Here is a 27,283-nt window from a genome sequence, read left to right on the forward strand (position 1 = left end):
TGGTTGGGCCGATCGTTTTGTTCATTTATGAATTCGCTGAACAGATATTTATTGAGGGCTAATCTGTGCCAGAGACACAGCAGTGAACAAAATGGACAAAATCCCTGCCTTCACGGCGTTTAGTCAGTTGATCGACACTTTCTGCAAGAGCAGCTTTGGGCAGCCCTTGCAACCTCCCTGGGACCTCTATTTCTCCATCTCTGCAGTGAGGAGCTTTTCCTGGTCCTCTATGTACCCATAGACATGGAGGTTTGGAGCAGAGGACTTCCTAAGACTCAGCTGTCCCATTGTGGCACAAGCTGTGTCTTCGAGGGAGGAAGCACCCGTGGCTAGAAGTAATCAAGCAAAAGCTGAGCATCCTTAACGTCCCTCTCTACCCTGGAATGTTAAGGAAGACTAGGACTTTATCATGTCACCATTGAAATGACAAATACAGGAGCATACACAGAGCTTCTGAAAAGGTCTCGAGTTCAAGATAACAGTGTGGCCACAAGGTGGCATCATGACCCTGGCCCAATCTTTAAAAAAATTTTTTTTTTTAGTCATAGCATACAGATCATGATATAACAAACGTCCATGAACCTATCACCCAGAATGAACAAATGTTAAAATTGTTATGTTTTCTTTAGGTCTTTTTTTAAAAGTAAAAGATATCAAACTTTACAGAAAAGGCAAAAACAGAGGGATAATATTCCATCTCTTTACATACCAATTTTTACAAAGCTATAATTTATCAGGCACCTCCTCTGTGCAAAATAGTTTAAATACTCGTCCCATTCACCTACCCACTATCCCAATTTCAGGGATTTTAAGGGACCTTGCCAGCATCACAGAGCAAGTGGCAGAATCAGGATTATGAACCCTGGTCACGGGGCTCCAAAATCGTTCTACACAGCACCTCCTGGGGTTTCTGTCGCTCACATCAGGAATCCCTGGGCTGAAGGAGCCACCACCGAGCTGAGTGCATTATCGTTGTGCACGTGAGAACACTGCAGCCAACACCTAATACTGACGTAGTACCATAAGGTTTACAGAATACACTGGTGCCATCCCCTCAATGACCCTATGAGGTGGGGGCTGTATTGTCCTGGTAACTATTGTAGAGAAGAAAATGGTGACCAAGGAGCTGGAGCTGCTGGCCCTAAGTTCACAGACCCGGTAAGCCGTGGAGCTGGGATCCCAAGCCCTGGCTTTCTGACTCTCAGGCTTGGTGTACTGCATCCTGTTCCCTGGGGCATGGCAGAAATCATCACAGTGGTGCAGTGTGCTGTCGGGGAGGGAGAGCAGGCCTTCCCCACCTGCTGATCCACTGGTGGGCAGATTAGGGCTCTGAGTGCCAAACAGAAGCTGGGGTGGGTGGGGGTGCTGCAGGGTCTGAGGTTTGGTGGGAGGTTTCTGACCTCTGTAATGGGCTCCCTCTGCCATGAGTGTTGGCATACCCGTGTTTCAGCTCCCACTTGGCCACTCGCTGCTGGTGATCTTGGATGACGCCCTTGGCCTCTCTGAACCCCAGTTTAACACTTATCTCTCAGCATTATTGTAGGAGTAGGAATAAATAATTACAGAGGTTGAAATAGGAATAATATAAGAAAGTCCCTGGAACACAGCAGGACCCTTAAATGTGGGAGGAATTATTTTTCTGTTTCTGTGGAGAGGAAAAAGACACGCTGCCAACTCTAGATCCTCTTTCTACTACATTTCCTTTTTTTCTATAGCAACGATCACTTTCCAATTAACTTTATATGTTTATTGTGCTCATTGTTTATTATCTATATCCTTCCACTAGCAGGTAAACTCTTGAAAGTGGGGTTCTTCGTTTTGGTCACTGTAGTGTCCTGATTGGTCAGAGCAGTGCCTGACACCTAGTGGGTGTTCAATAAATATTTGTTGAATGAATGAATGGAATCCGCAGTATTAATCTGCACAGCAGTGTTAGGTAGACTCTTCTCAGCCAGAGGGGAGAGAGACGTTGGGAAGTTGCGCCGAGGGGACGACACACCCCACCCCTCTGCCTGCAGTGACTCTATCCCACCTGGCTTGGGAATTCCCAAATCTGTTTACGCTGATAGACTGTGAGCGCCAACAGGTCAGGGACTTCATTCATCCTTAGTACCTGGCGCTGTTGGGGAATGGGACGGTTTCTGCTTGAAAGACCCTGGCGAGGGGTAGCCCGCTGCTCAGCTAAAGATGAAGAATACTAGAAATTATCGACCCATTCTACGGGCACAGCAACTGAGGCCAGGAAGGGTATCAAGCGATTTGCTCAACATTACCCAACTCCTGGCTCCTCATGAAAGAGCGGTGACCCCCTCTGCGGGTGGGCAGACCCCCGATGGGGGGCAGTCCCTGGATAAAGGCAGGTCACAGACCCCCTTCTCAGAGTTCCGTCTGCGCCACCGCCACGTGCGGGTTGCGGAGGTACCTGCGGGACCGTAGGGGCTGCCACAGCTCTGTACAGGCCTGGGGTACCGGGACCCCACCCGCCTGCGAGGCTGGGGCTCGGCTCTCCCCGCCCACCGCGGGGCGGGGCGCACGCTCCACGGCACGGGGATCGCGCGCGGCTGGAAGCACCCGCCTGCTCCTCCGCCCGCGCGGGTCCTTCGCGGCGCCTCCCGGGCTCGGGAGCCCCCCGCCGGCCGCCAGCCCGGCCCACAGCCGCCTCTTGCTCTCCCAGCCCCGCGGCGGCAGCCGCAGTCGCCGGCAGCCGAGCAGCGCGGAGCGCCCCAGGTACCGAGCGCGGGCGGACGGCGACCCGGCGACCCGGCGACCCTGCGGCCGGGCGGGGAGGGGTGGAGGCGTGGCGCTGCCCTCCTCTCCCCGCGGGGCCTGCTCGGCCCGGCGTCCTCCCGCGTGCCGCAGGGGCCGTGTGCGCCGGATCCCGGGGCGCCTCTGCGCCGGCTGAGACCTGCTTTCCCCGCCCGGGGCTTTGCTCCGGTCTCCGGGTCCCCACCCTGCGACCCAAAGCGCTGCGGCTCCCGACCTAGCGCCCCCCGCCCCCCACCGTCGGGAGCTGGCCCCGGCTGGACAGCGCCCATTCGCTTCCCGCTCCCGCTCCCCGGGGCTTTGCCCCCCCGGCCCCTGTCTTGCCGCCCGCCCCCTCCAGGGTCTCTGCTCGCACCCAAGGGCGCGCATCCAACCGGCGCCTAACTTTCCGCCGCTCCCTATAGGGGGCTTGGCTCATCGAGTGCCTCTCCCCCAACTTCCTAGCCATTGGCTCCAGGTGTCCCTGCCCCATCCCCGGGGGCACCCGTACAACCCCTGTGCGTCCTCTTCTGGTCACTGTCCACTGACCTAGGCTCCCGTCCCTACCTCCCACCCGCCCCCTCGGTGGCGCTGGGGATTCTGTTCTCCCCGGCAAGCCCGTCCGTCCGCTCCGCCAGGCCCCTCACCCTCCGCCCGCCGTCCCCATGGTCCCAGAGCCGGGCCCCACCAACACCAGCACCCCGGCCTGGGGGTCGGGGCCGCCGTCGGTCCCCGCAGGCAGCGGCTGGGTGGCGGCCGCGCTGTGCGTGGTCATCGCGCTGACGGCGGCGGCCAACTCGCTGCTCATCGCGCTCATCTGCACGCAGCCGGCGCTGCGCAACACGTCCAACTTCTTCCTGGTGTCGCTCTTCACGTCGGACCTGATGGTGGGGCTGGTGGTGATGCCGCCGGCCATGCTGAACGCGCTGTACGGGCGCTGGGTGCTGGCGCGCCGCCTCTGCCTGCTCTGGGCCGCCTTCGACGTGATGTGCTGCAGCGCCTCCATCCTCAACCTCTGCCTCATCAGCCTGGACCGCTACCTGCTCATCCTGTCGCCGCTGCGGTACAAGCTGCGCATGACACCCCCGCGTGCCCTGGCGCTCGTCCTGGGCGCCTGGGGCCTCGCTGCGCTGGCCTCCTTCCTGCCCCTGCTGCTGGGCTGGCATGAGCTGGGCAGCGCGCGGGCACCCGACCCCGGCCAGTGCCGCCTGCTGGCCAGCCTGCCCTTCGTCCTCGTGGCGTCGGGCCTCACCTTCTTCCTGCCCTCGGGTGCTATCTGCTTCACCTACTGCAGGATCCTGCTGGCTGCCCGCAAGCAGGCCGTGCAGGTGGCCTGCCTCAGCACCGGCATGGCCGGCCAGGCCTTGGAGTCATTGCAGGTATCCGGGGTGCTCAGGGAGACCCGGGCTTGTGGGATAGAGAGGAACGAGCAACCACTGGGTGCCCCCTGGGCATCCAGCACTTAGTAAACACTTCTGATGACCTCCACGTGGCCATTCCCAGCTCCCACCTTTCTTCTGAGCTCCAGACTCAGTGCCTGACTGGCTGCTCGACAGCTTCATCGGAATGTGGGGCCGGCCTCTCCAAGGCAGCATGTAACAGGGAATTTAGGGTGGCCCATCTCTCCTGCTCCGCCCCTCCTCCAGCCTGCCCCATCATGGCATCACATGCCAGAAACTTACGAACCATTTTTCTCTCCCATGCTCATGCCATTCATTAATGAGCCTGTTGGTGCTGCCTCCTAAACAGGTGCCGTCTCCACTGCCACCTCCCTGATCCAAGCCACTGTCACTTCTTATCTGGCAACCTTTGATAGACACCTGCTGACTCCCCCTGCTTCCACTCCAGACCACTACTATTCATTTCTCTGCACAGGAGCCAGAGACATTTTAAAAAAGTGATCATGTCACTCTCCTTCTTCAAATCCTTCAGTGACTCCCCCTTGTGCTCAAGATAAAGAGAAAACCCATGTCAGGATCTGGCCTCAGGACAGGAGTCTCCCTGCAGGTGCTAACTGCAGCTCCACGGTCTTGGAATATTCACTCTGCACGAGGCACCAAGCTAAGCTTAATAATCCTCCAAACACCCAATGAAGCAAGTACTGCCGTCATCTCTGTTTGACAGATGGGTAAACTGAGGTTCTGAGAGAGGAGAGGTGACTTGCCCAGGGTTCACAGCTGGTAAGTGAGGTCCAGGTTCAGATCTAGCTGATGCCAAAGTCTCGGTCTGAGCTGATGTGCTGCCCGTGGGCAGTGACACTCTCTTGAAATACTGTGTTTGGGGATACCACACAGTGTCCCTTTATTTCTCTGACTGTGCCTTCTGGTCTCCTCTGTGGGGTCCTCCTGATCCGTCCCTAGACATGGCATACTTGGGACTCACCCCTGGGATGTCCTTGCTCTTTTTCCACATTCGCTCCCTTAGTGATCTCATCTTGTCTCACGACTGAAAATGCCACCTACACGCTGTTGACTTCCAGCCTGGGCTGCTTACTTAATGTGTCCCAAGCAGAACTCTGGATTTTCCAGGTCTCAGACCTACTTCCCTCGTGGTCTTCCTTATGGTAATTAATGGCAGCTCCATTCTTCTGGAACTGTGGAGGCAGCTTGGACGCCTCTCTTTTTCTCACACTCCACATCCAGTCCTCTTATCTCCACCTTCAGAACACGTCCAAGCTCTGCTGCCCCTTCCTCTGATGCCCGGGTAGTTGTAGTGATCTCCCAATTGGCTTCCTGATCCACTCTTGCTCCCTTTTCAACCTTGTACAGCCACTAGAGGGATCCCTTTAAAATGCAAGGGCTGTCAGATCATTCTCTGCTCCAGTAACCTCACATCTCAGTCACGTGCTCCTCTGCTTTGTCTCTGGCCTGCTCTCCTCCCACCATCCCCCTTTGCTCTTTCTTGCTCAGCCACACTGGTCTCTTTGCTGTTCCTTGAACACACCAAGCACATTCCTGCCTCAGGACCTTTGCACTTGTTGGTCCTTCTGCTTGGAGTGGCCTTTCCTCATATTTCCACATGGTTCTCCCCCTAACTCCCATCACTTCCTTCCGGCCTCCGTTCAGTTGCAAGTGCCACCCTCCCTAGGTCCTCTCCAGCCCTAATTTCCTGAGTTCTCTCTCTCAGCAGCACTTACTACCACCTGTCATATTCTTACCTATTAAAAAAAAAATTTATTACTCCTCCTTACTAGAATGTAAGCTCTATGAGGGTGAGAACTTGTCTTTTTTTATTTTCTGCTCTGTTCCCAGTAGCTAAGACAGCACCTGGCACATAGTAGGTACTCAGTACATACTAATGGACGGAGAGAAGTGAACACAGTGCTTCGGAGAGCTCGCGGTGACATCTCTGGTCACATTGCTGCATTTTCTATCACTGCTTTCAGAATCATTTTTTGTAGGTGACGATCCCTAGCTTTTTATTACATGAATTAATTTGCTTGGTAACATGTATTGAGTGCCTACTGTGTGCAGGAGCTGTTCTAGGCTGGGGGTGTGGTGATGAACGGGAATCTGTGTTCTAGTTGGGGAGACAGATATTGATCGTGAAACACCACCGTGATGAGGATTACGAAGCTTGTAAGAGAGGTGCCTCATGTGGCGATCCTCTGTTATTCACCATGTACGCTTGGAGACTAAAGCAGTCACGATGAGCCCTAAAATGAAAAGCTGGGAGGACTCTTCATGGGTCATTTAGGGAGCACCTTACCTCTGAGGCAGAATGGCCACTGGGCCTCTCAGGCCAGCAACGTGTCTATTCTAATTCCTCCCACTTTCTGGAAAGCCCGTTCTTTTGGTTTGATTGCAAAGTGTCAGACTCTACCACTGTCCTTGCTTCCAAAACCACTTGGCTCCTAAGTAAGGCTTCTGCATGCCTGGAGAGTTGCTTGCAATTTGGGAATTTGCTTCTGGGATGCTGCCTCTACTCTGACCTCCTGGGTCATGACCCCTGTCCTCCCACCCGAGTTGGCCTGTCCCAGAGACCAGCAGTTCCCAGCATGGAGGTGGAGGCTCTCTTGATGCCTGGACCTAAAGGAACTGATGAGAGAGAATCAAGCTTGGGGCACGTTAGCTCCTTTCCTCCTGTGCTCAGCCCTACTCAGTGCTTCGCTGCCTTCCCCAACCCAGCCTCTAGCTTCTGCACAGAGGGTAGGGATCTGGGCACAGTCCCTAAGTCCTGGTCAGCCTTCAGCATTTTACCTACCCCCATCTCCTACATATGCTTATTTATGCATTTACAGAAACTTAAAAAGGCCACTAACTGGCTTAGTGGTTTCTTCCCGGCTGCCCCAGGGGCTGGGAGAAAGGGTCACATGCTTAGAGCTGAGGCAGGGCTGTAGGCCAGGGCTGGAGCAAGGGACATGGGGAGCAGTGGGGTCACAGTGAGCTGCTGTCAGGGCAGGGGTGTGTGAGTGTGAGTGCGTGTGTGTGAGAGTGTGAGTGTGAGAGTGTGTCAGCGAGTGTGTGTGAGAGCGTGAGTGCGAGTGTATGTGACTGAGTGTGAGTGCATGTGTATGTGTGTGTCAGTGCAAGTGTGTGTGAGCGTGTGAGCGTGTGTGTGACTGTGAGTATGTGAGTGCGTGTGTGTGTATGTGTGAGTGTGTGTGACTGTGTATGTGACTGTGAGTGTGAGTGCATGTGTGTGTTTGTATGTGAGTGTGTGTGTGACTGTGAGTGTGTGTATGTTTGAGTGTGTGTGTGACTATGTGACTGTGTGAGTATGTGAGTGCGTGTGAGTGCGTGTGTGTATGTATGTGTGAGTGTGACTGTGTATGAGTGTGTGTGAGTGCATGCGTGTGAGTGTGCGTGTATGCGCGTGTGTGTGAGTGCGTGTGAATGTGTGTGAGTGTATGTGAGTGTGTGTGACTGTGAGTGTGTGTGTGTGTGACTGTGTGTGAGTGTGCATGTGTGAGTGTGTGTGTATGAGTGTGTGTGAGTGCGCATGTGTGAGTGTGTGAGTGTGTGTGAGTGCGCGTGTGTGTGAGTGCGTGTGAGTGCGCATGTGAGTGCGTGTGTGAGTGTGCGTGTGTGGGGGTGAGTGTGTGAGTGTGCATGTGTATGTGTGTGAGTGCGTGTGAGTGTGAGTGTGAGTGTGTGTGTGTGAGTGTGTGGGTGAGAGTGTGGGTGAGAGTGTGTGGGAGTGCGTGTGAGTGTATGTGTGAGTGTGTGTGAGTGCATGTGTGCGTGTGTGTGTGTGAGTGCGTGTGAGTGTATGTGTGAGTGTGTGTGAGTGCGTGTGTGAGTGTGAGTGCGTGTGAGTGCGTGTGTGTGTGAGTGTGTGAGTGTGAGTGCGTGTGTGTGTGTGTGGGTGAGAGTGTGTGTGAGTGGAAGGTGGGTGCCCAGCTGAGGTGGCATCTGCAGGGATTTCCGTGCTCTGGGGTCCATAACCCTGTCCCCATCTTCCTCCTCTTTCCCCCTCTCCTACCTACCCCTCTCTCCATATTCTCTTCTTCCTGTTTTTCCTGTTTTTCCTTCTTTCTTTTTTTCGGCAGGCTGGTACAGGGCTCGAGCCCTGGACCCTGGTGTTGTCAGCACCAGGCTGTGACCGGTGGGGCTAACGGGCCAGCCCTCCCACTCCCTTCCTTCTGCAGCCCCCCTCTCCGCCCGCTCCTCTCCCATCACTTTCTCCTCCTCCCCGTCTTTCACCCTGCCTCGCCCAGCTATGCGTCATTCTGTCTTAGGGATCCATCTTCCCTTCCAAGTCTGTCCATCCTCCTCAGAGGAGGATGTGATCACAGGAATATCTGCGAGGGGGCGGCGGGGGCCCAGCCGGGAGAGGCTGGCAGGGCGGCAGCGCCGAGCTTGGCTGCTGCTCGGAGCGAGGCAGCCCGGTGCAGCCAGGGCTGGAGCAGGAGCTGGGGTGACTGGCTGATCATGGTTCACATCCTGCCTCTTTTCCATCACAACTGGATGACCTGAAACAGGTCACTTCACCTCCCTGTACCCCAGGGGTAAGGATATTTATCATGTGATGCTGTTTGAAGTGCCAATAATATAAGTAAAGTACCTGGCACATAGTAGGTGCCCAACAAATCTTCGTTCCTCTCTTTTCCTGTTGGTGGTGAAACGTAGGTTCTGGGGAGCTCACCCCTTCGAGGCTTTCTAGGGGGGAAGAAGTCACCATTGCTGCCACCAGCAGCAGCATCACTGTTATCAGATGGCTGAGCCGGGTAATAATAATAATGAACAGCAACAACACGATAGCTAACACTTACGTGGCACTTACCATGTGCCAGGCACTGTTCTAATCACTTTCACTATATTGTCTTATGTCACCTGAATACAATCCTATGAGCTAGATGCCCTTATAATTGCCATTATACAGAAATGAGGCACCGAGAGGTGAAGTAACTTGCTCAGGGTCACTCAGCAAGTTAGTAAGAGAGCCGGGACTTGACAGCAGGCAGTCTGGCTCCAGATCCTGTCTTGTAACCCTCACACTAGGATTAGATTATTGTAAACATTCTAAATTCCACAAGGGAATACATAAGTACACCTTAAAATAAAAATTTAACAATAGAAATAAAGTAAAAGGCCTCCTGAATTCTGTCTAATCACCCTCCACACCCACTGATACTCATAATTTAGGTATGTCCTTCCAATTATTTTTCTGTGTGTTTACACATTTGTTTAGGTACCTAAAGAAACTTAGCATGGGGCTTGCCGGTTAGCTCAGCTGGTTAGAGTGCGGTGTTATAACACCCAGGTGAAGGGTTCGGATCCCTGTACCAGCCAGCTGCCAAAAAAACAGTGTGTTGTTTTGTGTATTTTTTTTTAAACAAATGAAGTCATGCTGTATCTATTGCTTTTTATCTTGTCATTATCACTTAATAATATACCCTGGTGAGCTTTCCATTTGACCAATTCACCCTTTTCAAACATCTGAGTAGTATTCTGTAGTGGGAACGTACCATGGTTTACTTTAATCACTCTTCTTTTCATGGACATTTAGTCTGTTTCCAATTTTTCCCCATCACGAATAGTGCTGTGGTGCACATTCTTGTATATGCCAAGTGTTCAGGTATGTGTACATGTGTTTGCTGGATATGAGGATCTGTAAGGGAACTGCTGGCTGGAAGGGCACTGCCAGGTTGTGCTCCAGGCAGCTGCCCTCTGACAGCGACACATGCCACGACACGTATAAGGGACGCGCAGATGACAGAGTGTGGCCACAGGGCGCTGCGAGGTGGTTGCAGTGCAGAAGGAGTCGGAAGGGTGAAGTGGCAGCAGCCAGACCCCAGGGCGTGAGCTGGTGGGTGCCACTGGCTTCTGCTCCATGAGGGCCTCTTGGCCACAGTGGTGGGGATTCTGTAACCGCACCCTCACTGAGCCCGTGGATGCCATCCCTGAGTGTGGAAGCAGCCTAGGGAAGAGTGCAGTTTCTGGGGCTGGAAATGACTGAAGCCCTGACCACTCTTACTTGCTGTGTGACTCCTGGCAAGTCATTTTGCCTCTTTGAGCCTCAGTTGTCTCATCTGCAAAATGGGGATAATAACACCTACCTGTCGTAAAGATTGAGTAATTAATATCAAATGCTGATGTGTAGTAAGTGCTCAATAAATGGGGATGATAATGGGGATTTGGGGTCACTGGGCTTTGGTTTGAAGCCTTGCACTGGCATAGTATGACTGTGGGAAGGTCCTCTACCCTCTCTGGGCCTCAGTTTCCTTCTCTCTTCCCTCTTGCCTGTGTTCTTGGGTCAACTCTTTGGGGAGAAGAGGAGAAAGAAAAACCTGGGGTTGTTCCTAGGGAGACTTGGAAGGGAATCTCGGCTTATCATCACCCTCTTCTCTGAAGCTCCCTGATGACTGCCCCCAAGATATCCCACCCACTGCCTTAGTTCTCTGGTGCCCTAGAGCTCTGACAAGATCAGGGCTGCCTCTTGTCCCCCCCCCACCCCCAGGGGCAGGGGACACCTGCATGAGTGGGGCCTCCTGGAGACAATGCCTCCTCCCTCCCCATGTTGTCTACGCCCATTGATGGTGGTGATTTGAAGGCATGACAGGTCTTAGGAGATCCTTTTGGGGAAGCAGGAGCGTCTTCTTCCAGGTTGACTGTGGTGGGGCCACGTGGAGTGCACTCTGGAGGAGAGAACAGTAGAAGAGAAGAAAGAAAAGTGGACACTCTGTCTCTTCCTTGCTGACTTGGGACCAGACTTCAGAGCAGGCTTGTGTATGTGGGGGGTGGTGAGGACAGCATCCTCTGTTGTAGAGCCCGAGCTGCAGCATGGGGAGTCAGAGCGTTGGCCCTGATGTCTGTGCTGCTTTGGGGAGGCCAGAGCTGGTGGCAGAAGGACAGGGCCCTGAGGGTGCTCAGAATCACCCCAAACTCATACACATGTCGCTGGACCAGCATCGTGGCTACCATGTACTCAGCACTTACTCTATGTCAGGTGCATGCATGCATTTACTATCCACGGCTCACAGCGACTCTGTGGGCTGAGTACCATTTCTCCCATTTTACAGATGTGGAAACAGAGGCTCTTTCAAGATCACAGAGTGAGTAAGTGGTAGAGTCATAATTTGAAGGCAGATGCTTTGTTTTAAAAGTCCAGCTTTTGGCTGTGTACAATGCTGCCCCAGCAAGACAGAGGGGAGAAATTGAGGGTGTTTCTTAGGATGCTCTTTGTAAATTTTTCCTTGATGTGTACACACACACACACACACACACACACACACACACACACACACACACACACACACACACACACACACACACACACTTTTGGCGGCTGGCTGGAATGTTGTCCTTGATATTTGTATAACTAGATTTCACCTGGGTAAACACATTGAGGGGCAGGACTTACCATGTGGTTTGTCTTCCCCTGTTGCCCCCCCGTCCCCCGAATTAGAACCCTTGCTCCAATAGAAAGTACATAGTGGGGGTTTCAGCACCATGGACAAAGACACCAACTCTGGATGCCTGGTGGAGCTGGAAGGGGAGAGCAGGGGCTGGTAGGAGAGCTCATGCGCATGGGAGTAGGGTGGGGGACGTTGGCCCTGGTGCTCCCTGGGGTTGACACATCTTGGCTTTGCCTCCTCTGCCCCCTTTCCATCTGCAGAAGGTTGCTGGGAATCTGGTTCCTTTCCTGCCTCCTTCTGACCTTTTCATTCCCCCGTACTCAACCCACCTCTGGCTGCTTCAAGAACTAAACTGTGTGTGTGTGTGTGTGTGTGTGTGTGTGTGTGTGTGTGTGTGTGTGTGTGTGTGTGTGTAAACATTTATAAGCCTTTTATTTTCTGGGAGAAGTTTTTGTAGATGTCATTAGATTTTTAAAAGAACTCATGAAGTTAAAAAAAAGTTAAGAGAGGGCCGGCCCGTGGCTCACTCGGGAGAGTGCGGTGCTGATAACACCAAGGCCCCAGGTTCGGATCCCATATACGGATGGCCGGTTCGCTCACTGGCTGAGCGTGGTGCTGACAACACCAAGTCAAGGGTTAAGATCCCCTTACCGGTCATCTTTTTTTTAAAAAAAAAAAAAAAAAAAAAAAAAGTTAAGAGAACTGCTGGGCTAAAAGATCACCCAGTTCAGAGAGCCTTTTAATGTTTTGGGACTGCTGGTTGCCAGTTTGCATAGTCAAATTCTAACCTCCCAGTGCCCATGTCCTCCTTTCAGTGGCTGCTGGGGAGCAGCTTCTTTCTTCTCCTCCCTTCCTCCACGCTCCTCTTGCAGTCCACTTTTGAGAATGCAGATGCCTGCCAGCCCACAATGTAACTGAGTTGTAAAGTGCCAAGGTCAGTAGCCTCCCCAGTAATTTGTGAGAGACTTCATTGGAAACATTTGCTTTGTGCACACATTCTCATAAAAAGCACTTCTATTTTGTGGAGCATGAGGGTAATTGCACAGGCAAAACCATTTCTCCAAAATATGAAGAGAATTCATATACAAAGAAATTGCCAAGCCCAGGACAGTAACAGGCCCTCTTTTTTCAAGTACTGTTCAATTGCCACTGATTCTTGTAGTGCTGAAGTCTTTGGAAGGTGCTAGGGTTCGCTGTAATGTGTGTGGGCCTGTGTTGAGTGTTGTGTTTGCAAGGATGGTTGTTCTTCTGAGCCATCTGATTTGTGCTTGGGGTCGTGTTGCTCTGCCTCATTGCACTTCCTAGAGCTCCTTGTGAAACTCTGGGTCAGGGTCAGGGCTCGGTCTATTGCTGGGGAAAGAGCTCAGTGTTGGCCCAGGATCAGGGCTCAGTCTAGGTCCATGGGGGAGGCTCAGTTTGAGACCTTTGTTATGTAGGGCCCTATGGTAGGTGTCAGGGCTTAGTTTATTGCTGATGTCAGGGCTTGGTCTGGAGCCAGGGTCAAGGTTCATTCTGGGACCATGATCAGAGCTTAGTAAATTGCTGATGTGAGGATTTGGTCAGGAGTCAGGGTCAGGGTTCAGTCTGGGACCATTATCGGGGCTTAGTTTATCACTGATGTTGGTGCTTGGTCTGGAGCCAGGGTCAGGCCTCAGTCAAGGACTCTAGTTGGGGCTCAGTCAAGGATCACAGCTCAGTTTATTGCTGTCACTAGGGCTCAGTCTAGAATTAGGATTAAGGCTTAGTCTGTGGCTAGGATCAGGGTCAGACTGGGGCTCTTTCTCAGCTGACTCCTGTGGCCTTCCTTTCCGCAGGTACCCAGGACCCCACGCCCAGGGGTGGAGTCGGCTGACAGCAGGCGTCTGGCCATCAAGCACAGCAGGAAGGCCTTGAAGGCCAGCCTGACACTGGGCATCCTGCTGGGCATGTTCTTTGTGACCTGGCTGCCATTCTTTGTGGCCAACATAGCCCAGGTAATGCCACAGCTGGGGGCAGGTGAGTTCAGGCCTTGCTGGGGAGGTCTCGAACCCTACCCCAGCCCAGGCACAGGGGGTGGGGTGAGGAGGAGGGCTGCCTCTCCTGGTGCACATATTTGTGTGGGTCTGTTCCATCCATGTTGGGTGGGGTGCTCCGTGTCCCCACCCTGGGGCCCAGTGTGACATACAGCATCCCTCTAGGCCGTGTGTGACTGCATCTCCCCAGGCCTCTTCGATGTCCTCACGTGGCTGGGCTACTGTAACAGCACCATGAACCCCATCATCTACCCACTCTTCATGCGGGACTTCAAGCGGGCCCTGGGCAGGCTCCTGCCATGCCCCAGCTGTCCCCAGGAGCGCCAGGCCAGCCTCGCCTCGCCCTCCATGCGCACGTCACACAGCGGCGCCCGGCCCGGCCTGAGCCTGCAGCATGTGCTGCCACTGCCCCTGCCACCGGACTCAGATTTGGACTCAGGCTCAGGTGGCTCCTCAGGCCTGCAGCTCACGGCCCAGCTGCTGCTGCCTGGAGAGGCCACCTGGGATCCCCCACTGCCTACCAGGGCCGCTGCTGTGGTCAACTTCTTTGACATTGATCCCATGGAGCCCAAGCTGCAGCTGCGTCCACTTGGTTCTCCTATGAACTGACCCGGGCTTGGAGCTGGCCGGCAGGGAGCTGCACTGGGTGGAACCAAGTCCTTGAGGCCAGGAGGCTGCAATGTACCAGCGGGTACACTGAGTCAGCCCCTGCTGCTGCTCCAGGCCCCTAACCTGGACGGTAATAGCTGGCTCTGATTAGTTTTCTACAGGCTGCACCATTGTGGAGTGTAACTTGTGGTGTATGTAGAGGATGGCTGGAAGACTGGATGTTGGGAGAAAGACCTCTTGGTTCAGATAAGGGTGAAAACAATCATGTCCTCTGCCCATTGCATCAGGCTGGACAGGAGGGGATGCCTCTGTCTGCAGACATGGATTAGTGCTACTCAGAACACAGTCCATGAACCATCAACATTACCATCACCTTCTGGGAGTTTGTTAAAAATGCATACCTCTGTCCCATCCCAGACCTGCCAAATCAGAGTTGCGTGTTGACAAGATCCCCAGGTGAATCATGTGCAAACAGTGTGAGATGTGCTGGCTTAGATGATCTTAACCCTGAGAATGATTTGCTAGCACAGAAAAGCACCTGAGCCTGGGAGTCAGGCAGGCATAAATTTGAATCTCTGCTCTATTCACTAGCTCTGGGGTCTGGCATAGGTTATGCAACCTGAGTCTCAGTTATTCCAGGTGTAAAATGGGGTAACAACGTCTACCTCGAGGGTTGTCTTGAGAATTAGGACAATGTGCAGAGGGCCCAGCACCCAGGAGGTGGTCAGTAAGTGGTACATTTTCATTATCATCCTGGCCACCTAGTCCCCTGGCCTCTAGCTCTGGGCCAGGAAGGGCTATTTGTTCCTGCTGTTTCTTTGTCCATTTTCTTCCTCCTTCTTTTCAGTCCCAACTCAGATTCCTATGACCTGGCTATGGGTCCGCAACTCCTAGTTCCGGATGCTGGGTGAGTCCTCTATCCTGCAGGTCAACTAGCTGGCTCCCAGGCTGCCACTCTCTCTCCTGGGGGCAAAGGGGCACACAGCAGCTTTGTGTTCAGCCTCAGGGATGGGTTTTCCTCTACTATGGGCTTCCTCAGACCTAAAAGGAAACAGTTGTCAGGGGGTAAAACCAGCCCCCTGCTCCACCCCTTCTGGCCTTCCCTGGGGTCAGTGAGGGGAATGGGAATGTTGGCCACTTGGGTAAGCCGAACAGAGTTGAAGAGCAGCTGTCCTTGGTGTGGGCTGGGGCCACCAGGCAGGCAGGTGGACTCTGGCACAGGGCCTTTGTTTTTTTGGGGCAGGGGATGGGGGAATCCTTGGTGCCCATGGTTTTATCTGCCTTAGGTCTCTTTTCAGCCTGAGGTTTTTCTTAAAGCCACCCCCTCCCCACCAACCCCAAGTTCCATTAACCCAAGCTCCCGGGGCTGCTCTCCGTGGTGCTGATCAGACTCAACTCCAGCCCTGGCTACTGGCCACGGATGGGCCATGGTGCTTGCTGGGGCTTGCCCTGTGCCCCCAGGCCTGCCTGAGGGGACTCCCAATAAACACTAGTTGGAGGGAGTGACTGACTGCGGTGTGGACTGGATTCAATGGAGGGGTCACTCGGGGCTTGAGAAGCAGCTGGTGTTGTAGGAAGAGACCCTGGGCATAGGTGTCCTGGGTTTTGTGTCAGACTCTGCCCCTAATTTGCCCTGGGACCCCAGCATAATCATTTCCCCTTTCCGAGCCTCAGTTTCCCATGTGTGACACGAGCAGTTTGGATTAATAGCAGCAGGAGTTGTACGAATATTCCTGGAATGAAAAAACAAATAAGCATACCCCTGAACAGTGATCCCGCTCAATATTCAATGGCTCGAATTTATCCTGCTCTCCTCCCACCTCCCTCAGAGCTTGTCAGTACTTCTGCCCGGGCCTTGATTTCCCCATCTGTCCTGTCATTCGGGGACAGTGGAAGGAACAAAGAAGGCGGCTCCCATGGATGCAGATGCAGAGGCTAAGGGCTTGGCTCCGGAGTCTGACTGACTGGGCTTTGGGGCTTCGCTTCATTCCTGCCCAGCTGTGAGACCTTCAGCAGGTTACCTTCTCTCTCTGTGCCTCACTTTCCCCAAGCATAAAATGAAGAACATATGAGGACTTAGGATTGCTGTGAAGGTCAACTGAGATGATCGGTGCAGGTACACGGTACTGTTGCTATCACCCCTGTTCCTGCTACAGGAAATCCTTCCCTGTGTAATTTATTCTTGTCACCAGACCCAGTTTCCAGCCACACTGAATGCTTATTAAGCATTTATTCACCATGCTCTGTTACAATGATATCCAGGGCCACCGTGCTGCACAACTTTGGGGGGTGCCACTCACATCCTGTCTCTGTGACTGATGCCCCTGTACCTGTGCAGTGCACAGCCTGCACAAATGTGTGCGGCAGATCTGACTGGATCTGCTAACAGCAAGGAGAGTAAGCCCCCCCCCCCAGCTGCGCCTGCTCTGTAGGTGCCAGTTGGTGGTGCCTGTGGGCAGGCGGCCTCAAGTGTGGCTGGAAGAGAAGGCAGAAACCTGGCTTTACTGAAGCCAGGGGAGAGGTGGTGTGGGAGCCTCGGGCCCTGGAGAGCCGTCTGGACCTCTTGATGAATGGCAAGTCCCCTCAGCTGTGGCAGAAAGCTCATGGCTGGTTTAGAGTCCCAGGGCTCCGAACTGTGCTTGGTTGACATTGCAGGTCTCTGGCCTTGCTTCCCCAGGGAGGGAATGTTTTCTCCCCCAAATACCCCTTCCTTCCAATTCCTTTTCCTTCCATTTAGGAAAGACCCTTGTGGAGATAGATCCCACACCTTCAGAGCTCATGTGAGGAAGCTGAAGGGGTGTAAGAGACAGCTGCATATTGAAATCTGGGAAGACAGCTCAGGTCCTCTGCTGGGGTCAGTCCAGCCCTGGGCAGGGCCCCTGGGCCTCATGGGCACAGTCAGGGCAGCCCAGTGGGTTGAGGCTCATGCCATGGCTGCAGATCTGGGGGCTCTCAGCAGGGCTGACAGCAGCAGGAAGGGAGGCCCCTTCAGACTGGTCCAGCCCCGCTAGCACCTGCGCTTGGCTGGAATCAGTAGACATGGTCACTGTGGGGGTGTCTCCAGGTGCAGGACTCTGGGTCTGCCCATCATCCTGGTGGGTGGTCTTGCCCGATGAGGTGGCGGTGGCTGCTGCCTGGGGAGGCACCTCTTGGGGCAGGCTGCCTGGGGCCAGCAAGAGCCCCTTCTTGTCCCAGCCTGGCTTGGTGCGGATGCCCACGGCCTTCAGGATGACGTCCATCTGCTTGGCGTAGTCCAGGTGGCCGCTGACCTGCAGGAGGACAGTGATGAGGTCCACAGTGGGTGGGCAGAGCTCAGCCCTCCCCAGGGCCCCAAGTTAAGCTTCTGGGCCTCCCCCTCGCCCTCAGCATCCTCAGCCAACCAATCGCCAGTCCTGTGACTCTGACTCTCAAGGCCTCTCAAATCCTGGGTGGGGTGGGAAGACTCTAGGTTCAAAGCCATTTTGGAATTCATTAAATAAAGATGAAGGAAGTTTCTCTAAAATATCTGTGTCCTCTGGGGGCAGGAAGGGAATCTCCTGACAGAAAGTTGGGGTAGGAGTTCTCATTCTTTGCCTGCAGCTTCAGGCTACAGCTGGTGCGTGTGGGGGTGTCTGCTGCTCACTAGTTGGGGGACCTTGGGCAGAATCTCCTGTCCCCCTGTCAGGTGCCTCAGCTGTAAAATGGGGACAGTAAGAGTAGTTATACCACACTGCAGCTGTGATGATTCCCCCAGGAAAAGCCCCCAAATTGGAATAAAGCTAAGGCACAGACTGCGAAGAATGTCTGCAGTTCACTCTCCCACTTCTCCCTTAGACACAAGAGCTCCAATCACAGTTGGGCACACTCCCCAGCCTCCCTTGCAGCTAGGAGTACTGTGACAAGTTCTGGCCTATGAGATGAGGCAGTAGTGTCATGTGGTGCTCCTTGGAATTCTCTTTACAAGGAGGAGCAAGCACTATTCTCCCCCCATATCCTCTTTCCTGCTGGCTGGAACTCAGATGGGATGACCAGAGCTTGTGCAGCCACCTTGGGCCATGAGCTGGCCCATTAAAGATGGCAGAGCAAGCAGCAAGAGAGAGGGAATTTTGCCCCCTGAAGACTGTGGAGCTGGCACCCAGCCCTAAACCACCTACTCTGGCTTCTTTTACATGATAGGATCAACCCTCCTGTGTTTAAGACACAGAGCAAGGCCTTTGTTATATGGGCTAATGTTAACTAAGACCAGGGCCAAGAACTCAGATGGGCCCACCTGCTTCCTCAGAGAGCAAGATATCTCTGTTTTTGTGTTCGGATGTGTTAGCGAGCGAAAAGTTAGGTCCTCAATACACTGTAGCAAATAAGCACACTGGATACCCTCCTTTGACAGGTATCGGCTGTTAACTATAGATGAAAGAATTGAGCCACAGAGAGGTAAAGTGACTTGTCCAAGGTCACACAGCTAGACCACATCAGAGCTGGGATTTGAATCCAGACCTGTTTCTAAAGCCTGCTCTCTTCATAGGAAATCAGTTGGGAAGAAGAGATGTGAAAATTCATTCTTATTTTACAGATGAGGAAAGTGTAGCCCAGAGAGGGACAGTGGTTTGCTTAATGACACACAGCACATGAAGAGCAAAGCTGTGTGCTGTGCTGGAGATGCTGCGTGTGGAGACTGCTGAGCTCAGATCTGCCCCTAAAGGGAGCCTTGAGTTCTCCCCAGCCAGTCTAGGGGGCCTGCTTTAGTGCCAAAGGCAGGCGCAAAACAGAACATGTTTAAGGCTGAAGGGGAAGGCTTTTATTTAAAGGAGAAAGGAAAACACCGGGGAGGCTCTTGTAGGGAATCTTAGGAAACAACACAAAGATTCCATGATGCTGTTAACGTCTGAATTTCCATTTGAATCACAGATTGCACTGGCTTATTCAAATGATTTCTCAAGAACACAAAAAGAAAAATTCCCTGAACAGTTTTGTTATTTTTTTCACCAACAGAACCTACCTACTTCTTTTTCCTTTCCTTACAAAAGCTTTTAAACGACTTTCAGTGAAAATATACAAGTGTATCCACACCTATAAGTGGCTTTTTAGGTCCCTGGTTCAGGATGGAGGTCAAGGTGGGGTTGGTGCCCTTTTGCAGCAGGATGCAGATTTAGTGACTGTGTGGCACTAGAAAGAACCCAAGTTTGGAATCTGAGAAACTGAGGTCCCAGCCTTGGCTCTGTCTCTTACTAGTAACTGGATTAGTCCTTACAGTTTCCTGAACCACACCATTCCCATCTGTGAAATGAGGATCATGATCTTGATTTTTTTTTTTTTTTTTTGGTGGCTAGCTGGTACTGGGATCTGAACCCGTGACCTTGGTGATATAAGGCTGTGCTTTAACCAACTGAGCTAACCAGCCAGCCCTTGGATCATGACCTTGAATGTCTGCTGCAAAGAATTCAAGGGCCTGGCACTTCGTAGGAACCCAGTACACGCAATTCTTTACTATTATGTTTCATATATGATTCAAAACACTCTCGCAGAGATGCTGCCCAATGTGAGTTAGTGACACCCACCTCAAGGGGTTGATGGGAAGAAATAATACACAAACCACGAAGCACAGTGCCTGGCCCATAATAGGTGCTCCATAAATATGAGTTCCCTTACCTTAGTTTCCTTGGAAGTGGGGATAGAGGGTAGGGAGTTAGCCAGGCTGATCCATGTGGGAGCCCAAGATGGCTGCTCAAGCTCCAGCCATCACATCTGAATTCCAGCCAGTGGAAACTTCACACCCACAGAGAAAAACAAGCGCTGCCTCCCTACACCTTTTTAAAGTTGGTGAAGGGCTGGTACCAGGGCTAGATAGAAACAGGCCAGGAAGGGAGGTGTTTGTGGCCACTGGCTGCAGCTGAGATTCCAGATGGAATTTCAAACATGCAGCTGTCCTAGAACATGCAGCTCTGGCCCTCGACTACAACTTGGTCCAGGTCTCAGCTAACCCTAGTCCTGGAGCTGCTATTCTGCAAAGAGCTAGTGGGGAGAAGTCACTGGCAGAGCTCCAATTGCATAGTCAGTGGGAGGGGATGACAGAGCAGGGGCGAGGTGGGTGGGAAAAGCATCTCTCTTTAGTGGTGGAAAGTTCTGATGTGGCTGATGCTGGGTGAAGATTTCAGCCCATGACTATCTCCCTGGCTGTCTTGATTGAAATCGGCCAGCTGCCTGGATACAGGCTGGATGTCACTGGTGCGGAGGGGTGTTCCTTGACTTCCCATGCTGGTTAGGGACACTCCTAGGGCTCCATAGCCTCTGTGGATACCCTGTGACAGCACTCAGTAAAGCCTGTCATTATCATCTGCTCACTAGTTCATGTTCACTGATAGACCATAGGCTCACGCAGAGCAAGGACTGCTTCTAACTCACCTGTGCTCCCCACAACTAGCCCCACACATCGTGGGGACTCAGCAGTTACCAGATGCACGCAGGTGTGAATGGGCCCCAGCACTTCCTGTTCCCTGCCTTGCAAGACACCTCGACTTGGTCAAACTGAGGCTGCCACCACCCACCTCTGCCTGCCCCAACACTTCCTTCCAAGACTATCAGGCCCTTTTGGGTTCCTTCACCTCTCAGGCCTCAGTTTCCTCATCTGTAAAGTGGGGCTAATAAAGATACCTGCACCACATGGTCTGGTTGTGAGGATTCATACACACAATAGGCTTATTGCCATAAAGTTTGAGGTCACTATTGGACAGCCACAGAGATGTATGAATGTAGGCAGCAGAAGTACAGTGGTTGAGAGTCCAGGCTCTGAAGTGGTTTCCCGGGCTCATTGGGCTCTAGCATTCAGGTTGTGTCACCTCCTGCAGACTCAGTTTCCCCACCTGTACAACGGGTTATTATGCCTTCATGGACTGCTGTGAAGATCAGATGACATATCTCTGTAAGGCAGGCAGAGCTGTGCCTGGCACGTGTTGGCTATTGTTCTTCTTATTGAGTGTCTGCTTTGTGCCTAGCCCTTTGCTAATTTCTAGAGGCCGGCCGGCATTCCCTTTGGGACATGAAGAGTCTTGCCCTAGGCTGGGTCTCTACCCTGCAGAAGCCTCACCAGTTGGTTCCTGGGGTGGCAGAGTCCCTGCCCGTTGTAACCCAGTCCCCACGCAGGAGAGACTGAAGGGCAGGAGGGCACTTGGCCTTTGGCTGCTTTGTTCATCCCTTGTGATGCCCCCTGCCTGTGACAGGATAATTCACTAAGGGCCCTGCCATGTCCACCCACCAGGGAGAAGACAGGTCCTGCAGGTCTCTGCTCAGAGCAGAGGGTGCCAGTGCTTCCCCCAACAGTGGCACTGGAAACCTTTTGCCAGCGACCTCTCCTCAGGTGAGGGTTTTCAAGGAAAACAGAAGGGCAGCACAAAGGCAGTGCTGATTACCTCTCATTACGCAGAAGAGGAGAGCCCTGCTTTTCCTGATGTGCTCCTAATGTGATAAAGAGCTAGTATTAGGCAGGAGCTGGGGAGCTGCCATGCAGACAGTCTGAGGAGAGAGAGAATCTCCAAAGCTGCTGGTCTCAAAGGGGAAAGAACTAAAGGTAGAGGCAGGGGCAGGAGAGGAAGGAAACGGTATTAAATGAGGACCTATTATGCACCAAGCATCTTATATGCATTGTCAAAACGGAGGCACAGAGATGTTAAGTGACTGGCCCAATGTCACGCAGCCAGTAAGCCAGTGGCAGAACCAGAATCCTAAGCCAGGCCTCTGTGGTGCCAGCAGCTGTACTCTTCCCACCATGTCCCATCCTGGGCTTGCCGGGGCAGAAACTGGATCTTGGGAGGGCTTTGTGGCATGAAAAGGAACTTCCGTTAAAAAGGAATTTTCAGCTATTCCTTTCTACTTTCGATTTCCTAGGCAGAGGGAGACTCGGGGTGGTGAGGCACAAAGCCACTGTCCCCCCTTCCCCATTCAGGACCCAGGCACCCCCAAATGGGACAGAGAGCCCTGCACACGGGTCAGGAATCATCAGCTCCGAGTCCTGTGGCTTCCTGCCATGTGACCCAGCTTCCCCATTCCCGCAGGAGGTGGCCCACACGGGCTCTGGACCTGCGTCAGAGTCCAGATCTACGACTCTGGTGGCGAGTACATTCCCACGCATCTCAGTTTTCCAGTCTTTGACTTGGGGATGCCTAGTACCTACGATATGAAGATGCTGTGACTTGGGGATGCCTAGTACCTACGATATGAAGATGCTGTGAGGTTTGCATCATAGGAGTCAAGTGTGCCAGCGGTAAAGATGACCTGAAAGGCTTCCTGTAGAAGCTCCTACCTGTCCTGTGAAGACTCTTTAAACAAGGAGCGGCCAGTTTTCATGAGTGGGTGAGTTTAGAAACTTCTCTTATTCTTAGGCCTACACTAGCCCCCGGAGCTCCCAGTTAGGAAGGCACGGGGCTGCTTCATTTGTGTTCCTTGGGTGGGTGAAGACTTGTGTGTTAGGATCCTGGGAGTCTGGGGGATGAAGTCACAGTGAGGATGAATCGGCCCCAGCAACAAGGTGGCAAGATGAGTGAGTGGCCTAGGTGACCTCCGGGCAAGGACATGGCCCATGAACTTCAGGAGCAGCAGTGCCTGATTTTGTGCTAGAATTTCCCTGTTGTGGTCAAACGCTCAGTCAAGTTGCAATAAACATGCAGCCCAGTATTAGTCATGCTAGGGGCGGGAGGGGGTAGGTCACGGTGCCCAGCTTCAATTGCCATCAAGGCATAGCCACAGGGGTGGCTGGGGTGGGCAGCTGTTGATGCTAGGGGAGAAGCCAGAGTCCTCCAGAGTGTCCCTCCCCCCAGGGGATTTTTCTGATGCCCAGGGAGGGGGCTGGGCTGTCTGCTGGCACTGCTCCAACTACTGTTATTTGGAAACTGGGTTACACTTGGGAAGCACGTGGCACTTGATAAATGGCAGCCAACAATCTAATAATTGGAAACCAGAGTTCTCGTTCCCATGGGCCCCTCGCATGGCAAGGGTTTTCACTGGCTGACATCTGCCTGTGGCGTAACTGTGGCTTGTTGCTCCTCCCTATCTACCCAGGCCAGGGCTATGTCCATCGGCTGCAGACCTGGGCTTGTGTCCTGCTCTGCCATGTTCTGGCGGAGAGACCCTGGGCAAGTCCCTTAGTCTCACTAAGCCTCAGTGTCCTCATCTGTACAATGGGATACCAATGCCTATAAAAGGCTTAGGGACAGAGCCGGGTATAGAGAGAGTGTCCACACATGAAGCTATTAACTCCCTATGATAGGTGTGTTGCAGGTGGATGAGGTCCCTTCAAGCCTAAAAGGTAACCTGGAAACTCAAATTGGGTTTGTGTGGCTTCCCAGGCAGGCCCCCTCCTCATTCCCTGCAAGAGTTCTTTTTAACTATCTGCACCTGCAGCCTAGCCTCATCTTCGATGCACAGGAATCCTCAGGGAGTGTGTTTAAAATGCAGACTCATGGGCTCTGCCCCTAGAGACTGATTTAGAAGATCTGGGCAGTGGGCCTTAGGATCTGCACTTTAAACACGCTCCCCAGAAGAACGCAGCTTTCACAGCCTGCCAATCAGGTGCTTTTGATTTTGGTCTAGCCGGAAGCCCTCTATCTGCAGCCTCTGGTTGCTCTGGTTCTTTCTGGGAGAAACAGTCCTGACAAGGGACCTGGGGTGGAGGAGTAGGAGGATTTCTTGGGGGAGAACAAGGGACTTGGGGGAAGGTAGTAATGTGGGGGCTTTGGAGGTTCAAATCCAATCCTGTTAACTGCTAGTTGTGTGATAGGAACTCTTCTAAGCCCTGGTTTCCTAATCTGTGAAATGGGGATAACAATGCCTGCCCCAGAGGACAAGTGAGGATTAGCCATCATGTGTAGAGGGCAAGGTGACAAAGCCCCACACAAGGAAGGTGCCTGGTAAAGAGGAGCCACCCTGCCCAAGCAAATTCTATACTCTCCTTCTTCCAGGGCAGAATGGGCTGGAGTCACTGTCTCCAGGGGCTGGGGGTCACTGGGCTGAAGCAGGCACAGAGACCTGGAAGGACCAGGCTGGTTGGTACTCACCACCGAGGACAGGTCCACGTTCTCCACCCTCCTGTCCTGCAGCAGCACAGGCTGCAGGCCGGCCACGCGAAGCTGCACCGAGGACGTGCGGTACACGAAACTCAGCAGCCAGTCTCCCCTGCGGGCGGGGAGTGGGGAAGGGAGTGAACAGTAGCCTTGGGACATTCGAGAACAGGATGGGCCCTGCCTGCCTCTCAGGGAAGCCTTGGTGGGACTGGAGCTTCTGCAGGAACCCAAAGCCCCTGGCTGCACAGTGCAGAGCAACGATGCTGAAAGCAACGGTGGCTGACAGCTTTGGAGCCCGGCTCCGAGGGCCAGGCCTTTGCACGAGCGCCAGGGAAGCTCCATGACACTGTCTTTTGTGTTCCCTGCTGGGTCCCCCAGCCAAGAATGGTGTCTGTCATGCAATAGATGAATATCTGTTGAATGAATGAGTGAATGAATGAATAAATTGGATAAAGTTCTTGACAAGCCAGCAAGTATCTCGGGAGAGCTGCTTCCAGCTAGGGAGAGGTGGTTGGCTAGGGCTCCCTGGCAAAAGAAAAAAGTCAGTGGAGGTCTGCCTGGAGGAGGGGACCAGTGCAGGTAGGGTGGGACTCTGGGGTCTAGATGGCCCATCTGTATGTCAGCTGGAGGGACCAGCTCTGCTTTCTGAAGACAGGCCCGGCCCAGCCTGCAGGTTCTCCTGCCCTCAGCCATCTAGAGGAGGCAAGGGTGCTGCCAGGCAGGTCACAGCCCGGAGGACACTCCTCCACGTTCATGGGTGCTGTGTACCCCACGCCCTGCACCCACCCAATACGCGATCCAGAGAAAATAACCTGGGACTCTCTGCCGCCCATTTCTTCAGGTGCAAGCAACAAGCACTGTCTGTGGAGGACATGATCTGAGGGTCCGAGACAGCCTTCCCTCTCGAACCCCTGGCCTTTGTGCCAGGAGCCATGCACTGAGCCTTGCTACTCAGCAAGGCCATGCACATGCAAGTTTCTGCTCTTTTCCTGTGACCTATACTCAGGCCCAACTTGGCACATCTGGCCGTCTTTCATTTAGACTCATTCTGACTCTGGTTTGCATGGCAGTCCATCATTTTTGTACATTTGTTTGTTTGAAAGACAAGCCCTCCCTCACTGCAGCGTGGGATGGGAATATCTGAGAGTCAGGAGGCCTGGCCTGCATCCTGGCCCTGCCTATGTGACCTGCTGTGTGACCAAGGTGTGGGGGTGCTCTCTGGGTCCCTCCCAGTTCTGACCCTCGGTGGTCTCTGACCACATGGGTGCATGTGTGGGTACTACTCCAGAAGCCCCTAGAAGGACCTGGGCCCAGAGCTGAGGGGCCCTCTACAGACTCTCCTGCTGTGTCCCAAACTGAGCTCATCAGCCCCCCGACTCCTTCCCCACTATCATCTGCCCAGTCCCTTGAGCAGAAACCAATGTCTTAGGTAGCTCCCACCCATGACCAACCTACCACAGAGTCCTGTTGACTCTTACACCCCCTCCCCCCAAATACCTGTCCCTTCTGCTCCAGCCCTGAGATCAAGCACCCCCCTCCCTGCCCCCATGGACAAATGACATGTCATCCCCTTCCTGCTCTGCCTTCATCTCTCTCCAGCCACTGTGGCCTCCCCAAACACCCAGCTGACCATGGCTTGGTGGGAGCAGTACCTGAGATGGTACCTGTACACACAGGTGTGCAGGGAGCCTCGGCTAGGATCATTAGCTCCCACTCTGGCCCTTCATGTGTGGTGTGGCCTCTCTTCTGCTTGGCCTATGTTCCAATCTCTGATGGGCTCCTACAACATCCTTTCAAAATTCAGCTTGGACGTCACCTCCTCCAGGGAGTGCCCCTGAGCCCCTCCACCTGATGCTATGAATCCTTTGCCCCTTGTGGGCCTGGTACTTGCTCCTTTTGTGATGTTCACCACGAGTCCCCCCATATGTCGGTCCTGTGTCTTCTTTCCTGGGCAGACAGTGCCTCGAGGGCAGGATGGTGTCTCAGTCGTCTGGACCAGGAGCTCCCTGGGGCAGGGCTCAGCAAGCCTCACTTTCACAGGCCCTGCTGGGGATGCCGATACACAAACCCCACGACCTACCGGACCCTGGGTTCCCGCCTCTGCTCACTCACCCCGCACCTTCTCCTATCACCCCCTCCCCACGTGGTACCTACAGCAGAGACCAGAGAGTGGCCTCTTGTCCCTGGGCTATAAGGAGTCCCTCTGGGAACTCAGAATACAACCCTCTCGTCATGGAGTGGGACATCTGAGTTCACATTCTGTCTCTGCCTGTGGGACCTTGGGCCAGTCACTTGCCCTCTCTGAGCTGCATTTCCTCAGGGGTGCAACTGGGAGCAACTACTTGGCCCAGCTAGCTTCCAGCGGGGCTTGTGAAAAGCCCAAGTGAATGGATTTGCCGAGAGCCTCATGAATGTAAATTACATCTGTATAAATGTATACAGTTCGGTAGTGTTGGCCTGAGTCCCCCTCTGCCACGGTTAAGAAGGTTTACAGCAACTAAAAGGCCTTTGGGGGCCGAGAATCTGAACTCCTGGTTGGTGTCTAATTTAACCAAGGAACCACAGTTGCTGTTTCAGTCTGTGCACACCCTCTCCCCTCCTACTCTCTCTCTACAGAGAGATGGCCCAGGGTCTTGTAAAATAATTGAAATCCAAGCTCCTTAGCCTCCAGATCACAACAGAACAGATGGGTTTAATAAGATCCTACTGCTTTCATACTGCACGCATGCAATTTTAATTCTTTTCCTTTGCTGAGTATGAAAAGGATCAAAAAACCGTGTGCTACGTGAGTATGCCCAGTAATAAATATTACGACTGCTATCATTTATTGGGCACCTCCTAAGTGTCAGCCCTTTTCCTTCATAACACCACTCCATCTTCCCAGAACCCCTGTGCGGGAGGGACTGTTATTCCTGTTTTATAGGCAACGATACTGAGATTCAGGGAAGTTGTTTGTTTCAAGCCACCCAAAAGGTAAATGGCAGAGCCAAGATTTTAACTCAGAACTGTCTGACATCAAAGTCTTTGTCCATTCATTTCCTTCTTTTTAAAACTATCCCTGGGCTGGCTGGTTAGCTCACTTTGTTAGAGTG

General features: G+C 53.2%; 2 protein-coding genes across 4 annotated transcripts in view; one reads left to right on the forward strand and one right to left on the reverse strand.

Moving 5' to 3' along the window:
• Positions 1-3,407: 3,407 nt before the first annotated feature.
• On the forward strand, positions 3,408-14,163 carry HTR6 (5-hydroxytryptamine receptor 6). The gene is made up of 3 exons (XM_063105141.1): positions 3,408-4,121; positions 13,357-13,515; positions 13,720-14,163. Exons 1-3 carry the CDS (start codon positions 3,408-3,410, stop codon positions 14,161-14,163), a joined length of 1,317 nt encoding a protein of 438 aa, XP_062961211.1.
• A 2,246-nt stretch (positions 14,164-16,409) lies between these two features.
• Positions 16,410-27,283, reverse strand: part of TMCO4 (transmembrane and coiled-coil domains 4) — a 100,132-nt gene continuing 89,258 nt past the window's right edge. For all 3 annotated transcript variants that reach the window (XM_063105138.1, XM_063105139.1, XM_063105137.1), the window contains 2 exons: positions 24,186-24,303; positions 16,410-17,432 (listed from right to left, as the gene is read on the reverse strand). In XM_063105138.1, the coding sequence (XP_062961208.1) occupies positions 17,019-17,432; positions 24,186-24,303 (532 nt within the window). In that variant the 3' untranslated portion in view covers positions 16,410-17,018. The remainder of the gene's footprint in view (positions 17,433-24,185; positions 24,304-27,283) is intronic.

The sequence above is a fragment of the Cynocephalus volans genome, chromosome 8 (genome assembly GCF_027409185.1).
Source record: "Cynocephalus volans isolate mCynVol1 chromosome 8, mCynVol1.pri, whole genome shotgun sequence".
NCBI classification, from domain to species: domain Eukaryota; kingdom Metazoa; phylum Chordata; class Mammalia; order Dermoptera; family Cynocephalidae; genus Cynocephalus; species Cynocephalus volans.

Coding starts and splice junctions, on each gene's coding strand:
- HTR6 (XM_063105141.1), top strand. CDS start 3,408: ATGGTCCCAGAGCCGGGCCCCACCAACACCAGCACCCCGGCCTGGGGG. Junction 4,122..13,356: donor AGGCCTTGGAGTCATTGCAG/GTATCCGGGGTG, acceptor TCCTTTCCGCAG/GTACCCAGGACCCCACGCCC. Junction 13,516..13,719: donor TTGTGGCCAACATAGCCCAG/GTAATGCCACAG, acceptor GCATCCCTCTAG/GCCGTGTGTGACTGCATCTC.